The sequence below is a fragment of the Opisthorchis viverrini genome, assembly GCF_000715545.1.
Source record: "Opisthorchis viverrini unplaced genomic scaffold opera_v5_26, whole genome shotgun sequence".
Classification (NCBI taxonomy): domain Eukaryota; kingdom Metazoa; phylum Platyhelminthes; class Trematoda; order Opisthorchiida; family Opisthorchiidae; genus Opisthorchis; species Opisthorchis viverrini.
This window is the reverse complement of record NW_008751683.1, coordinates 751,312-767,478: the sequence shown is the minus strand read 5'-3', so window position 1 is coordinate 767,478 and position 16,167 is coordinate 751,312. Positions and strand designations below refer to the sequence as shown.

Sequence of the window (16,167 nt, the reverse complement as noted above, 5' to 3'; positions counted from 1 at the left end):
ACCCGAAGGAAGCACGAGGGCTGGGATACTGCCAGGTTGCCCAAGCCTAGACAGGGGATGTCGAGAGGCGGAGATCGGATTCGAACCGCGGACCTTCCGGTCAGTAAATTCGCGCTCTAACCACTTCGGCCATATCGCCCCCATAGGCAAAGACGTCATGCCTGTTTTCGAACAGCATATAGAACAGCTGCATGATATCATCAAAAACTTCACATTTAGGTGTGGACTTTGGACACTCAAACCAATGTCGTTTTGAGGACACTAAAGGAGCTCCCTTTAGGCGCAGCCCTGCTCTTGATAACGCACCCTTTCCGAGGATAGCCACCGTCCGCGATGATAAACGCATGACCCCAGAACGTTAGTCCAAAGTAGGCCGTAAGCACCGTGCACCACAACAGCGGTGCAACACCAGTCGTATTTCAGTGCAACTGTGCAACTTATATCTGCTTCCGGACTCGCCCGTCACTCCCAATTCCGCCCATGGACCTCGGGTAGATGGTACGCGCTGAGTACCTCAGAGTAAGTCGACGATATTCACAGATTGCACAAGTACGCTTGAAAGAGGATCGACCGCGAAGGTTCGCTCGTCGTGTGAAGGTGAGTGTTGAAGCTGACGAAATAAATGTCGCTCCCCACAGCCACATGGGACTGAATGGAGAATAAGGCATACTGACTAATAAACAACAGACTAAAGAAAATCCCGATAAAGTACCTACTGTATCTCCAAAGCTGCTTGTTGTAGTATTGGATTTGAATTCGGTTCGTAGCTGCCCGACAAAGCAGCCATCTGAGCTAGAGACAATGTTCCACCATCGGTGCGTCGCTTTTCAGAAGCGGGCAATTCGCGTTGCTGACGGCCAATCTTGGGTGCAGCCTCGGAAAAAAGGTGAGTCCGAGGCCATTGTGAGTTTGTGGAGTGCTTTATGGCGGTGGTGAATATGCCTTGATGAGTCAGCCGAATTTCAGTTTGACGAAGAACATTCAGTGTTTCAACGGCACCCAGCAGCCGCGAAAGTTCACCCAACGCCCGTATACTGAGTTGTGAAAGTAAACTGTGTTGGTCGAAAAGACCGAGACAAACCTGGAATCAAAGATATAAATTTTGTGTATCAAAGTGAAGGGCGGAGAAAATTGCTACAGTGATGCAAAGCGTTCACAATTATGGATGAGTGAGTGCACGAGAACCATCCAAATAAACACCGCCAACATAATAAGTACACTACCTCTCGTTGAAAAGGTCTGAAGCTTTTAATCGTTGACTGTCCGTTTTGAAACCCTTTAATTTCATACTTAACTGGACCCAGGAAGCACGATGGCTCCAAGTAGTCAATCGAGTGGCTTTTTGTTGTTGTTTGTCTGTCAGCCGAGCTTGGCAGTTGGATTGCAAAGAATTTACACTTACTGGACTCCGAATGGCGTGAGAAACCAAACAACCTAATAGTAGCCAACTACTAAAAATAGGTTATCCAGTCAACCAATGGAGTGGAGGAAAACCAGATCATAACGTAAGAGAAAAACGGATCTATCACCACGGAAGACGAGAACTGCCGAATTAAAGGCATGCAGCGAACCAACCAGATAAAATCACAGTGCAACACAGATCCCAAATTGGCTGATCAAATTACGCGAAAGCCACCTCGTGACCAACCAGTCACGTGAGAGTTATTAGATATCGTTTAGAAACCCTATAAGCACAGAATGGAATTCACCTATTGAACTCCGCACTGATGATATCCCCTCGATGGGTGAGGAGACATTTGCGATTCAACTGTCATGATCGGCGAACAAACTAACAATCAGGCAGCGCCCTGACCTAAGCATATTCCTCAATATCGCAGACATTTTTTGTTTACTGGAGAAATCCGGACTATTTATTGCTGAAAAGAATAATAAGAAACGCGCATGAATCGTTCTGCTGTGAAGGTGAATATTAGTGGCTCAGATCGCATGGATATATGGGGATTAGAGGCCACGCTCAAAGGTCTTGCGAACGTTGACCAACCATAATAAAGCAAAATAACTAACAAATGGCTGATTTTGCCGGAGATAAAAACATGCATATAAGTATCTAATGTAAACACGACGGCACACCGGAATACGTGTTAAAGGTAACGACGGATTGACTGTGGCCTGGATTAGCGATCAAGCTAACAGCCGAGTAAAGCGAAAAACAGAAGCCGGTAGTGGCGTGTTGGGGAGCAGTATGGATACGACATTATCGCCATACGAGTCTGTAGCGCTGCGAACAAGCCTGGAGATTCAGAAAGTAGGATTCTAGGCTAAAAGTGCTTCGTAAACGCCACGAATGATAATTAGCGAATATACAGTCATTCGCAAACTAATTTGGTTTTTTGGAGAGATTCATAAACGAGACACTCAGCTAGGTTCCGGGTGAGTCTCTCCAAAAAACCAAAGTAGTTTGCAAATGAGTGTATGTTCGCTAATTTCGTGCAATTTGGTTTTAAGTAGAACATAAGGTTGACGGAAACCCGGGGACTGCGCCTACCTGATGAGCCCCAAAAAGGGCGAAACCGGTCGTGGGTTGTTGACGGATTTTCAGCAACCTTATGAGTAGTACATTACAAAGATACACCAATGATACTTTCAAAGAGCGTTTGTATCAACTGTTCCAAAGAATTCTATAGAGAACAAAATGAATCAGCTAGAATTAGCTTTTTGATTTCGAAAGCAAAGAAACTGATGGTTTTTTTAGATGAAACATCCTGGCAATCCGTCAGTGTTCTTTAAGTGAGTCAATAGGCTTCGAGATAGACACTCATCTGCAAAGTAAGATACAATCAACAGGAAACTCACTCAGATCTCAACTGAACCTCTGGTTCATAAATATTCTTCAGTTGAATATGAACCACAAATATGCGTCCGGTAACCTTGGTCCACGAAGTCCAGTAGAGTAAGATAAAGCTGCCCTATCTCATCAATCCTCTTCAAATTCGTTACTGACATGCTGCTTAAAAGTCTGCCTGAAACACCGGGTGTCGAGATGCTCCTGGGACGTTCGCCCACAGAAACTGAGTACGCAGACGGTACTTGCTTTCTTTGGATCAGGTCCTTTAAAGATGAGACCCATTTTAAGTAAACTAAATAATTCAGTTGCATGGTTTGGTGAGCGCTTCACATTTGCAAACTTCAAGGTGATGCCAGAAGGTTGTGTGGGACTAAACCCAAACTTCATATTTGGAGACCAGCCAATCGACGTGGCAAGCAAGCTTGTCCGCCTCGACAGTTGTTTAATTTCTGGTGAACTGCCTGGACACACTTGTTGAATCTGGAAGGCCAGGGTAGCGTTTGCCGACCTCCGACACCTATGACCTCGGCGTGATTGTCAAGGTCAAAGCGTACACCGTGGCGGTGCGATCCATATTGGTATATAGGACAGAAACGTCGACTTCACGCGTCTCTGAAGCATTTGTCAGGTCTGGTGGGAACACCGGGACAGCAATACTGAGGTATGTCAGACGGTTTTAAGAAGAAGGAGCTCTCCTACGGTCGACCCACGCACGCCTCATAGGTTAGGCAGGATTAGACATGTATTTCGTATATCAGAGTCGTCAGCCTTGCAGAGCACCTCCCTCCAAGTTTCGTGCTGTTTGAAAGTGACCGAGAGGTGGACAACCTGATCTGTTTGTCTGTGTCTTAGTTTGTCTGCTTACGTCCCTAGCCATTACTAAGTCTTGTCTGTGTTTCCGAGCCAACTCAAATGGGGGACATCCATCAGATCGGAAAGAAACAAAAAGGTTCACTCAACAGGAACGAACTGTAGTGCTCGTTTACTCACCTCAGGTAATACAGTATCTCTTAATTCACTGGTTTCAAACAAGTGCACGTAGCCAGTGAAACGCTCCAGCAAGGTTATACGAGTTTGCCGCTCCCGGATGCGGAACTTGCCCAAAATCAGAGGAGAAACATATCTTTTAAAAGCCGTGTAGGACAACCAGCTGATATTTTCATTCCCCGGGGTGACATTAGCAGTTGGCCGTTGGGAATCTACAAAAAAAATTAAAACGGTTTAGCTAAAAGGGTACTGGGAAACCAACTGAGAGTCACTTTGCAACATGATATTCATACCCTCGATGAAATACTACTTAGGCCTTCCAAAATTGTTCTTAGAAAACTGCGTATAGGTTGACCCACCACTATTTCAAACAGTTAGAGCTAGAATTTATCGGGTGCCTGGTCATGTACCTCACCTGACCTCTTCAACGAGGATCCGCTTCAATATCGTCAGGTAACATGCAATGAGAAATTAGTCCTCTTGGGTGAATAAAGCAAGTCCTCATAAGCTTCAGTCAGTCGTTTCATTTTAACTGCACTTTCTCCATTATTAGTCTCAGTAAAGCAAAAGCAAAAGTGTTCATTGGCATTACCAAAAATCTTTCGAACAAGGGGACCAAGTAGACTCTAGTTCCGGATGAAGCCAATGTGTCATTAGTACTCTAGTCCAGTATGTTCCACTTCGAGCACCTTTTCAAGAACCATTAGTCGTCTACAGAAATCCATACACTTATCGTTTTCTTGCTAACTTGAAGCCTACATGCACTTAGCCCATAATATCATTTCACCATTTGTTCCACGCCGATATATGACAAAGTGACAGGCGTTCTTTCAGATATGTTGAAGCTGTACTAGAAGAACGAGCGCATTGGCCTTGTGTTAGCATTGGTAAGGTGAAGTGGTTAGAGCGCGAAGTTACCGACCCGAAGGTCCGTGGTTCCAGCTCAACCTCTGCATCTCAACTTCCCCTGTCTAGGCTTGGGCAACCTGGCAGTACCCAGCACTCGTGCTTCCTTCGGGTGGCGTGGTAGCTAGGCACCGGAGGAATGTTACGGCTAAACGATTTATCCTTTATAGCATTATATTACTTGATAATCATGGACATTTCAGTTATGCTGAAGATAATACGATTTGAACAGTGACGAAGTGTTCAATATGGAAGAGAAGGTTGGTAACTCAGATCGTTTAGCTGGTCGTCAAGTTTGTTGAGATTGGCAGTTTTGCTGAAGAAGTTTCATCACTGATCGAGATGACATCATTGGTTTGTGGTTGTGAAGCAGTGTATCTGCGCGTTGCTGGTTTTGCTATGAGTAGTGGTGTGCACGTGTTTTTATATACATGCTTGCGAAGGGGAGTGACCTCCGATTGTTGTTGGCTGCCCCAGTGAGTGGTTCCATCGCCTGTGTTTCCCAGTTGTATTCTGATTGGCCAATGTCTTGGTGACGTCTAAGCTTGACCTCCACAATTTGTACACTTTGACCTTTGCCAGACTCAAGTGGCAACTAACCCGATGAACCATATATCTATTCCTCAACGGCTCATACCGAAATTCAACTATGTGAGTAAGCTTAGACTCTTCCCACTCTAGTGATACGGGTGAAGCAATAGAACACAACACTTACCATTGTACGGATACAGAAGCTGCACAATCAAAAATTGGCTCGGGGGATCCAGGAAGACGGTACTGTGCAAGCAAAATGGGACTAATTTCTGACAAACAACCTCGATTGGAAGTTGAGTTGCAATTTTCTCTTTAAAGGAGCTGAAACATAGCAAAATGCTTGAATACGTGATAGAGATCAAACATCCTCAACGGCGGCTATGTGCCACTAGACTATGGTCATGTTTAGTCTATGGTCATTGAGGTATACCGAATTAGGTAAATTTGTGAACATCCTAGGTGGGATGGATTAGTGTTTAGTGTGAATTTATTGACCGGAGGGTCCGTGGTTCGAACCCGACCTCTGCATCTCTACTTCTATCTAGGCCTGGGCGATCTGGTAGCATCCAGCTCCTGTGCTTCCTTCAGATGGCATGGAAGCTAGGCACCCAAAGGGTGTTGCAGCTGAACGATATTATTTTTATATATTATGATCCTAGGCTTCCTCTGAGTCGTTGCGGTTTCAAATAAATCAACCAGCCACGGAACCGAAAATGAGCCTACTTGTTCTGGTGATACAAACGAAAAATTAGGCAACAGAGATAAACTCACTGAAAAAATTTAACCTTTTCTTCGTCCGAGTAGGCCATGTAATTCTCAAAGAAATTGACGGATGATGCAAGTGGATGTCTACACAAAGACTCGTAATGAACGAATAGATAGGGGAGAGTACCTAAAAACCGGATGAACCATAAGTTGGGCAGGTGGCAGACGAGCCCGTGGTTGCGAATGCATGCACGATTTGTGTAGAACTTGTAAAAAGTCGCTGAACAATTCTGAGTCTGGAGAAAACACAGTTCATGCAGAAGTAGACAGTTCACCTTTCCCATATTTATTGACTAGATTAGAAAACAGGCGGGAAAACGCAAATATGTCATAGCAAAAAGGATAGGCCGGATGAAATGCGAGCGCGGTCTGAAAGACGGTGTGCGTAGATTGAAAAGCAGACCCTACCTCCTCTGGTTCTGCACTATCGCTGACTAAGCGCTCGAGTAGTTCGACAACGGTAGTGTCCATCTTTGAGAATGGTAAGGCGAATTCAAAGCCACTCAGTTTCCAGCTTGTATCGGAACTGACAAATATGCTTGTGGCTCGGACATTATTGTGGGATATGGAAAGCTGAAAACCTAAACCAACGAAAGGAGTTCAACATACATTAGTATGGATGAAGTTCAAGGCATTCAGGATTGAACGTGCTCCCAATAACAGATCCGCGTCCGTGCAAGAGGCGATGAGGAAATTAAGGGGAAGACAGGGTTCGGTTAACAAGAAAAGGTTGTTATTAATGGGATCGGACAGAGAGCGCTGGACTCGAAGTATGCATGGGTGGCGGCATTTGGTTGGGATCTGAAAATGGTACGTTAACGTTTCACTACTTACCGATGCGTTCGACAGCAGGTCAGTCAACTGGAAATGCCGCTCGAGACAAAACTGCAAATTTGCTCTATGGTTCAGTCTCAGACGGCCTTCGTTCTGACGATCCACTTGAGAAAATTTTATAATCTGCTGATGAGAGTATGCCCGTTGAATTGTATGGTGTGATGTCACGTCGTACATGAAGGTTTGGTCCACCAGTAAGCTGCCTTGGAGCAGTTTGGGATCAAGTGGCTCGCCGCTTATGGCAGATGAGCCGTTGCCCATTGAAACTTCGGATTTGAGACGATATGAACATGCAGCTACAGTTTGGACGGTTCAGAAGTCTATCCGCTGAAGGTCAACAACAGCGGTATTCTCTGAGAAGTGTCCACAACTCTCAAACCTGAAATGTTATGGGCGTTAATCGTGGTTGTGATGTAAGACTATCAAAAAAGTAAGTACCCACGGTCATGATGAACTAGAGATGGGGCAGTGGTTAAGAAGTGAAGTTGCTGACAGGAAGTGGTTGGAAGTTAGGTAGGAGTTCCATGGTTTGATTGTTTTGGGAGGAATGACGAGCGGTATGACTACTAGGAATAATTACTTGGAAGCAGTGATTGCTCTCACAAAAAGGATGAAAATAATAAAACGAAACAGAATACAGACCGCACTGGAAAAACTCTGAAGTGAACTAACCGCGGCAGTAGGGGGAAAGGCAGTCAATCCACGCCTCATCTGTGTGCAGAGGACCCCAGGATGTCGGCCCGACGGTAACAACAATGACACCGACGATATCGGTGAACAGCTGGTAGCGCAATCTTTGGATAGTTGGCCTGCCGCTAACGGCTGTGAAAAATAACATATCAATAACGACTGAGACCATCATAATGTTCGGGGCTTGGAACGCAATGACTGAACAGTGCTTTCAATAAGACCTCTAAGTTAACACGGTTGAGGGAATAATAAGTTTTCAATCAATTGGAAAAAGTTTGGAACCGACTGAGAAGTCATCGTTTCAGACAATCAGTAGTTTTTATTTGGGCAACGTTTCGCTTTTGACACAAAAGCTTCATCAGGCCAAGTGAACAGGTCACCAGATTGGCCAGGTTAAAAGACAGACGGGGAACCAATCAGTAAGTCCTCTTCACACTAGATCAGCTCCTGTCGGCTAGCGTGGGTATCAAAATCTTGAATTGGTGGGTTGGATGAGTTTCAAATTACTTCCGATCGCTTTTCGTTCCTTAATCTTCCACTTCAGGGTGCTTCAATTGATGATTCACCCCGGGTGCCACTGGTAGATCCTTGATCATCGGGGGACGTGAATGTTACGACAATTCAGTTGGGGGGAAGGGAGGTGCGTAAGGTTAAGTGGAGTTCAGGTGATGACCACTCTTCCCTCTGGTGATCGCCCACCAACACGTGTTAGCTCAAATGACCTAAGACCGTTTTCCACACACTTGCCAGTTCCACGCTTTCCATTCTGTTAACGCTGGTATGGTCGGCGATTTCTACCGCCTCTGCTATCAGTCTCTGTGAGGAGGACCGTAGTCCCCAAAACCTCAACATTTTCTAAGTCTATTTTGTGCCCCGTGTCCAGTGCGTGTTCCGCGATTGCCGAGTCTTTCAGTAACGCTTGATATTCATCTGCGTTTCTCGGCGGCCTGTTTATTTTTCTACTATGCTCTCTGACTCTGATGTGCAGTTCCCTGGCCGTCTGTCCTATATAGACGTTGGTGCAGTCGTTACACTTTATTTTGTAGACACAGTCCCTAGTCCTGTTTGCCGGGAGGCGATCCTTTATTTGCACCAGTGCAGAGCGCAGAGTGTTCCCCCTTTGGAAAGCTACTCTTATGTTAGCTGTGTTTAAAATTCTTCGAATGGCCTCCGATGTCCCTGGTTTATATGGGATTACAGCGGTCCCGATCCATTCCCTGTTGGGTTTCCCTACCGGTAACAACACCCTTCGCAATTGGCGCTTAATCAAGCTAGCTGGATACCCACTACCCCGAAGTTTGCCCTTTACTTCAATTTGGGCCGCTGTCCGATCACCTTCTTCTATGCACAGGGCCCTTACGCGTCTAAACATTGATGACGCAATACTGGCGAATACCGATTTCGGATGGGCAGATGAGTAGTTCAAAACTGCGCCAGCGTCGGTTGGCTTCTCGTACACTGTGGTCTTTAGTCTCCCCCCAACCTTAGGTCATGCAGTCTAAGAAGGCCAGTGTACCCGAAGTTGACTCCATCTCCATACTAAATTTGATCTGTGGACTTAGTTCATTCAGACGACGAAAGTGTCATCTACATATCGCCAGAATATCTTGGGTGGGTAGGGGAATCCGGCTAAAGCTCACTGTTCAAATTCTTCCATAAATATATTTACCAAAACCGGGGATATTGGAGATCCCATTGCTAGACCTTGTTCTTGAGTATAAACCACTGAGTCAAAAACGAAGTGGATGAGGTTCAGACATGCTTTTATGCCTTCCACTATTTCATCTACCGTAAGCTGTGTTCTTTCTGAAAACGTGGGGTGCGCTAACACCAGTCGCTTGGCTATTTCTAAAGAATCCCCTATTGGCACATTCGTATATAACGAATTCACATCGAAACTTACAAGGATGTCATCTGGTTCAACCCGCTACTTTGTTGACGAAATCATTTGAATTCTTAATGTAACTACTAGATTTCTCAGTGAGGGGCTTTAAAATACCGGCCAAGAATCTGGCCAGTTCATGCGGTGGGGAACCTATTCCGTCTACTATCGGTCTCACCGGGACATTTGGTTTATGGATTTTTGGAAGGCCATAAAGTCGTGGTTAGACTGCACTTTTGGCGTACAATCGATACCAGTTGCCCTGCCCTAAGTGGTTTATCACGGACCGCAAATATCTCCTAGCTTCGGCTTTACTCCTATTCATTATAGATAATAATAAGTTGTTTAGCAGTTGTTTAGCGGAGACAGATTTCCTCTCCTTTGACTACAAAAAGTACTGGAATTATTCGTATTGATGGATAGTCTTGGTTGGAGAAACGAAAGATGTACGACTGCGGAAACCAAGAAATGGTTAGGGGAGACAAAAAGTGAAGACTGGTGTGATTTCAAAAGGGCCTTTCGAGAATACTGGGAACTGTATCATCTTTTCGAATGGCGAATTTGGGTATGGAGAAGACAATTTGAGATCATCTGGGTTAAACGCAGTGGAATGTTAATCAAGCCACCATGTGGATGTGGAAGTCTCCTCTCCAGGGTATGATGTGACTGTACGGAGTGTGATACCACGCAAGAGAAAAATGGTCAAGGTTATGTGTATCAGGCTTGGGGAGACCTCCAAAAGAAAGCAATGTTGACAGGTCGTCAGTTGAACTGTCAGGACTTAGGTTCATGAAATTCAATTTAATTTTATTTGCATGGGCCTTGTAAGGAAACGAGAACGAAAAAACATGGAAGAGTAGTATCACCGATTAACTAGCACCCTCGCCAAACACGTCATTGACAGGAGAAAAGTTGCCAGCTCCGAAACAGCTGAGAAAGGGACAGTGTCTGTGGGGAACCCAGTCAGGTCGTGTGGAAGTGTAGATGCAGCTTTTGCACTCAGAGAATAGGCAACAATATACTCACGCAAGTTTGCGGGCGATTGCATAATAGCCTGTGGCAGGTAGACAACGATGGGAAAGAAACTGGAAGGTGGAAACACTGACCAAAGGAAGCAGTGGGGAAAGAGTATCTNAGCTAGACGTAGAAAAGCTCAAACATAGGCGCGCCACCAGTCTCCGGCGAAGATAAGGGTTGGAAATTGATCGAAATGGAAGAGATGCCTCAGGAAGAGGAAATATGCTGTACGAGCTCCTGTGCTCAAACAATCTAAAAAGTATCAGTGACATCGAAACCGTCGAAAAGTAGTTTGCATCATCATCATTGTCAGCTGTAATAACCGCGTACTTGTACGGTGGTTGTAGCTGCCACAGTTTCGTTCACCAATGATTCGGGGGAGGTGGGGGAAGTAGCTGCGCATTAGAGGCGGGAGCTAAATTAGTGCTGTATGTGGAGTGTTAAGTGGGGGGTTGCAAAGGGAGCCTTGCATTGAAGGCAATACCTTGCATGCATGAGTGCCATTGAGGGCGCGACTGGGTCACGTCTGACAATGTCTCTAACCAGTGAAATGGCCAGTCTCGTGGTCCCCATCCGGGAAGACGGCAATGACCAGCGCAGCCGAATTTGCTGGTAATGGCTTTCATACTCCGATGCCAAGTCATTGTTTGGCCGCCTCTGGCTCTCTTCCACCCTTCACATGGTTGTGCGAAAAGAGCCCTTCGAGGAAGTCGGTCGACTGACATACGCAGCACGTGGCCAAGCCAGTGCAACCTATGCGGTGTGATCAGTTCATCTATCGAGGGTGAGTTATATCTCCCGAATACCACTCGACAAACCTCAGCTTTGCTAATCCGGTGTTCCCACCAGATTCGGTCAATACTCCAAAGACATCGATGGTCAAAAACTGAAAGTATTTTAACGTTCTCGGCGCGCAACAGCCAGGTTTCTGATCCGTATAGTAATATGGAGCGCACCGCAGCATTGTAAACTCGACCCTTTACAGAGAAGCTGATGTCACGCCTACGTCACCAGTGACGCAGGTTCACAAAAGTTGTTGTGGCTTTCTAAATCCGGATGAAAATATCATCCTTCGTGTGGTATGCAGTTTTACGAGGTGGACTCTGATTAGAAAAGCAATTGTCATCATTGACAGCAACGCCAGATGAGAACACTGGTTGTTCACAGCGATAAAACCATACCAATTTATTTGATAATCCTTATAATGAAAAGAAAAAACGGAACAGAGAGTCAGACATAGAGCTAGCCGACCATTTCCAACATCCAGCCAGGCGATCTAGACAGGGCGCCACTGACATCGGTTAGCCGCCATATCGTTCAGTGTCGCAAGCAAAGCATAAAGGTGATTATGTGGGCACCATCCCGGAAGGCAAACAGCGCCAAAACCCTTCCTATCATCTTTTATATCCTTCTTTCCGCAACTCCGAGTTAAAATGTAAATTTACAGTCCCACTACTGAATAGTCACTCGTAGCCCAGCGGTAACGAGCCGGGAGGTAGAGTGTTTGAAACTCTCTGGAGTTTTTGTGAGGTGCGTACAGCTAAGGATTCTCGGTAGGGCTAAAACAGCTGTACAGTGCTTCTCGATTTTTTGGCATCCACTAGCTTCGCTTGCAGAAGGAAACCTCCAATGGAAATTAGAAACGTTTTGTCCGTTCGTGTGAATGTTACTTCAGTTGAGGAATACACCAAGCATCGTGAACTGCGTAGGTTTGATTACGTGGTATACACACTGAGTTAAGAAGGGTACAAACTGTGGAGCGGATACGACTAAGCAGAAGGGTATGGAGGTGACCACGAAGAGTCCACGTTGTTTGTGCGGTCTACGCTCCAGGATGAGTTCGCCGTGATCCTCCTGGGCTTTGCTAAAGACGTTGCGGGAGAGGATAGTTTCTTTATCAGTTGTCGGATTGAGCATTTGGGGGTGAGGTCACAGAACAACTGGAATTCTTCGGGCATTTTCATTTTCTTGGTCTCCCACTTTCTCACCCTTCCGTGTCCACTAGGATTCACGGTCGGTGCTCAGGCTGTTTGACTAGGCGTCTGTGATGATTATGTAAATCGTACTTTTCATACATCATTAACTAGTAATTTTTACTCTATATTTCAAGCTCATGTACTGCCGTTATTAGATGATTAAAGCGTACATTCACCATCATCATCAAGGACAGCAACATCAGTGTTGCCACTGATGCTTCACTGCCGTACAACCATAAGGTTTGTCTAGTGAGAAAAAAACGGGTGAGGGAGGGGACCTAGTGCTGGACTATGTCAAGCATACTGAGATGCCTACACCTCCAACCGCTCAATCAGACAATTTGGAAAGAAACTGACAGGAAGAACGCCACGTACATCGATCAGCCGCCATTTCTTGCAACGTCTCCAGCCAAGCACAGACGGAGTCACGAGGACCCCATCCTGGGAGGCGTACAACACCAACAACACCCAAACTCTTCATGATCTCTTTCACGCCTTTCTGCCAAGTCATGTGCTGTCCACCTCGCGGTTTGCGCCATCCTGAAGGAGGCACGGAGAACAACACTCGTCTCGGTAGACGGTGTTTCGGCATGCGTAGCACATGACCGAGCCATCGTAGTCGATGATGCTGGATGTTGTCCCGGATTGAGGTGCCTGCAGCACAACCAAATACCTATTTCTAATCGCCTCGTTGCTGATACGCTGACGCCATCCACAACAAGCCAAGCTTCCGAGGCATCGGTGGTCGAAAACCTGAAGACGCCTCACATCCTCTACCCGCAGAGGCCATGTCTCGCACCCATACAACATTACGCCCTTCTATTGTCTCTTCGTTTTAATTTCGACCTGGAACTGCTCGACTCTCGCAAAAATTTAATCTTCTAATAAAATGGATCATATTCTCCGACCTACGGCTTTTTATGCTGATCCTCATTCGCCAGATGGCATGAAACGATGGACTCATTGGTCCGGTACCTATAGGTCTTTCGGCTATAACACACTTCCGGTGCCTGGCTGCCATGCTACCGATGGAAGCACGGGGGCTTCTTGATCAGTCCTACAAATTCATAACCGGGCGATATTTCCGTACGATGCTGTGATAACCATGGCGTTGACAAAACATTCACGTTTTACCAAAGATTATTGCCTCGTGTCCATTTAGCACAAGGATGCTACATACGAACGTTTCAAACTTCGTGTACTAAGAACATCTGTGCAGACGTTCTTCATGACTCCATGGGGTTACATGATAAAGTTGAAATTCCATTCGGTGGTCAACAGGATACCTTAACTGTATGTGGCGTAACATCCGGAAAACTGGAATCCCCGCTTTTATTCACCAATCTTACTGCGAATTGTAAACTGATGGCCACAAAATCTAACTGTCGTGCACCGGAAGACGAGCAATTCACATTAATCGAAGTGGACCGAACGCTCGCCGATAACATGATCGAAACATCAAATTCCCCAATGAGAACGCCAGTGCTCGTGGCGTGCAATACGAGCCACAAGAAACACATGGTCATAGACGACAGGCAGGTCACCACAAGAAACAATGGTCATAGACGACAGGCAGGTCACCAATTGCCTTGGCTAACTTGACGCATATTTTTTTGCCAAGACTAGGTCAAATTATTGAAACCGTCACAGGTTATACAGCCTACAGTACACTGGACCTTCAGGGTGCATATCATTAGGTTTCAAAAAAGTCATACAGCCATTCACAGCATTCGAAGCCGGCGGGAACCTACACCAGTTTCGGCGCATTCCTTTCGGAGTGACAAACGGGGTCGCGTGTTTTTAACGACCGCTAAACAATATAACCAAAGTCGAACAGGTGAAAGACACATTCGGCTGGTTGATAACGTCATTGTATGCGGTGAGATGAGAGATGAACATGACCACAATCTCAGGCATTTGCTTGATATCACTAAAACATAGTACTTTGAACGACACACTGAAGAGAATACTCATCTTGGTTACAAGGTCTCCAAAAGTATTAGCGAACCTGACCCAGAAGACATTCGCCCTATAAAAAACTCCCAACTCCACAGAACAGAAAATCATGCTGAAGAGCCGTGGACCTGTTCACCTAGTACTCACAGTGGATACCAGCGTTTTCTGATAAATTTCGTCCCTTGGTTAAAAACAGAATATTTCCGGTTCTGGAGTGTCAGTTGAAAACCTTAAACCAGAAATGGAGAATGCGATGGTCGTTACCATCGGTCACAGCATCTCTCTCGTCGTCGAAACTGAAGGGTCCGACATCACTATTGGTGCATCCCTGAGCCAGGGTAAGCGTCCTGTCCAGGAACTTGACCGCAAGCGAGAAAAACCATTCTGCTGTCGAAAAGAAGAATCTGCTATCGTCGAAGCGATCCACAAATGGTGTCATCATCTCCCCAGAAGGCATTTTGAACTGATTACGGGTCAACGTTCGATCGCCTTAGTGTACGGGAGCCAACACAGGAGAAAAACAATGACAAGATTGAACGGTGGAAAGTTGAGTTGACGGGATACAACTACGACGTCGTCTATAGACCGGGAACGGACAACCGCGCTGCTGATACCCCTATCCTGTAAGCCTTGTTGAGACAGAAAACACTTCAAATGCTTAAATTTTATTCCATCACGGGGTCACAAGGTTTGCCCATTTTGTTCGCCTCAAAACCTTTTCTCAGTCAGCGATATCCGACGTATGGTCTCAAACTATTCCACATGCTCCGAACTCAAACTGAATTTTGTCTGTTTTCGTGGTTAGCTTACCAAAGCCACAACCTTTTGAACGCCTTATTAGTGACTTTAACGCCCCCACTTCCCTCCAACACTCGTAACAAGTACCCCTTAACAACCACTGATGAGTGCTCTCGATTCCCTTTTTGCTCATCTATGCGCCTCATCTATTTCCTCTTCTGTTGCGACTCATTGTTTGAGTCAACTGTTTACAATTTTTGGCTTGCCAGCTTACGTTCACGCAGATAGTGGTTCAACGTTAATGTCAACTGAACTCATTTTTTTGTGCGATAGAGGCATTCCCGCTAGTCACGCCGCTACACATAATCCATGTTGAAATGGTCAAGTGGAACAATCTAATTCTACCTCTTGGAGAACCATCCGTCTCTCCCTCTCTCTCTCTCCCTTTAAAATCACGAAACTTGCCTGCTGCATATTGGAAGCTTATCCTCCTTGATGATCTCTGGTGTATCAGATCTCTGGTATCTACTGGTATCAACTGTACCCAACATGAACGTCTCCTGCCTTTCAAACGACAATCACCCAACGGTATCTCCTTGCCTACCTGGGTCAAGGTCCCTATGCAGCGAGATGGCCCAGTGGTTAGAGCGCGAATTTACTGACCGGAACGTGGTTCGAATCCGACCTCTGCCACGCGACTTCCATTGAGCTTGTGCAACCAGGCAGAATCCCAATCCTCGTGCTTCCAACTGGTGGCATGACAGTTAGGTACCGAAAGCGTGCTGCACCTGAACCATTCTAAGTTTCTTGTACGGATTCTTTGAAACGCAACGAAGACCCTCTGGTAGAGGGAGTGGAGCTCATCTCCTGTAACCCACAATACGCCCACGTAGTTCATCTAGATGGCAAACAAGAAATTTTTCCCTACGCCGCGTGGTTACTAAAGTCAACGACATCCGACACCTCCGCCCCAGAATTGGAACCAGTACATATCGCCGAACATGAGGAACCTCATCCAACACCGCCAGTCTACCGTGATTGTTCAGAAAGTATAATCTTGCCCGCTAAAGGTTTCT

At 45.9% G+C, this 16,167-nt stretch overlaps 1 protein-coding gene across 1 annotated transcript in view; it reads right to left on the bottom strand.

Moving 5' to 3' along the window:
* The window catches only part of T265_12964 (hypothetical protein), a gene marked incomplete at both ends in the record, with an annotated part of 25,904 nt that extends 10,015 nt beyond the window's left edge, over positions 1-15,889 (bottom strand). The window contains 11 exons of the mRNA XM_009166513.1: positions 717-1,081; positions 3,797-4,005; positions 5,415-5,554; positions 6,005-6,082; positions 6,126-6,234; positions 6,274-6,367; positions 6,407-6,571; positions 6,608-6,799; positions 6,833-7,128; positions 12,773-13,051; positions 15,755-15,889. Of these exons, the coding sequence (XP_009164777.1) occupies positions 717-1,081; positions 3,797-4,005; positions 5,415-5,554; positions 6,005-6,082; positions 6,126-6,234; positions 6,274-6,367; positions 6,407-6,571; positions 6,608-6,799; positions 6,833-7,128; positions 12,773-13,051; positions 15,755-15,887 (2,060 nt within the window). The remainder of the gene's footprint in view (positions 1-716; positions 1,082-3,796; positions 4,006-5,414; positions 5,555-6,004; positions 6,083-6,125; positions 6,235-6,273; positions 6,368-6,406; positions 6,572-6,607; positions 6,800-6,832; positions 7,129-12,772; positions 13,052-15,754) is intronic.
* Positions 15,890-16,167: the final 278 nt, after the last annotated feature.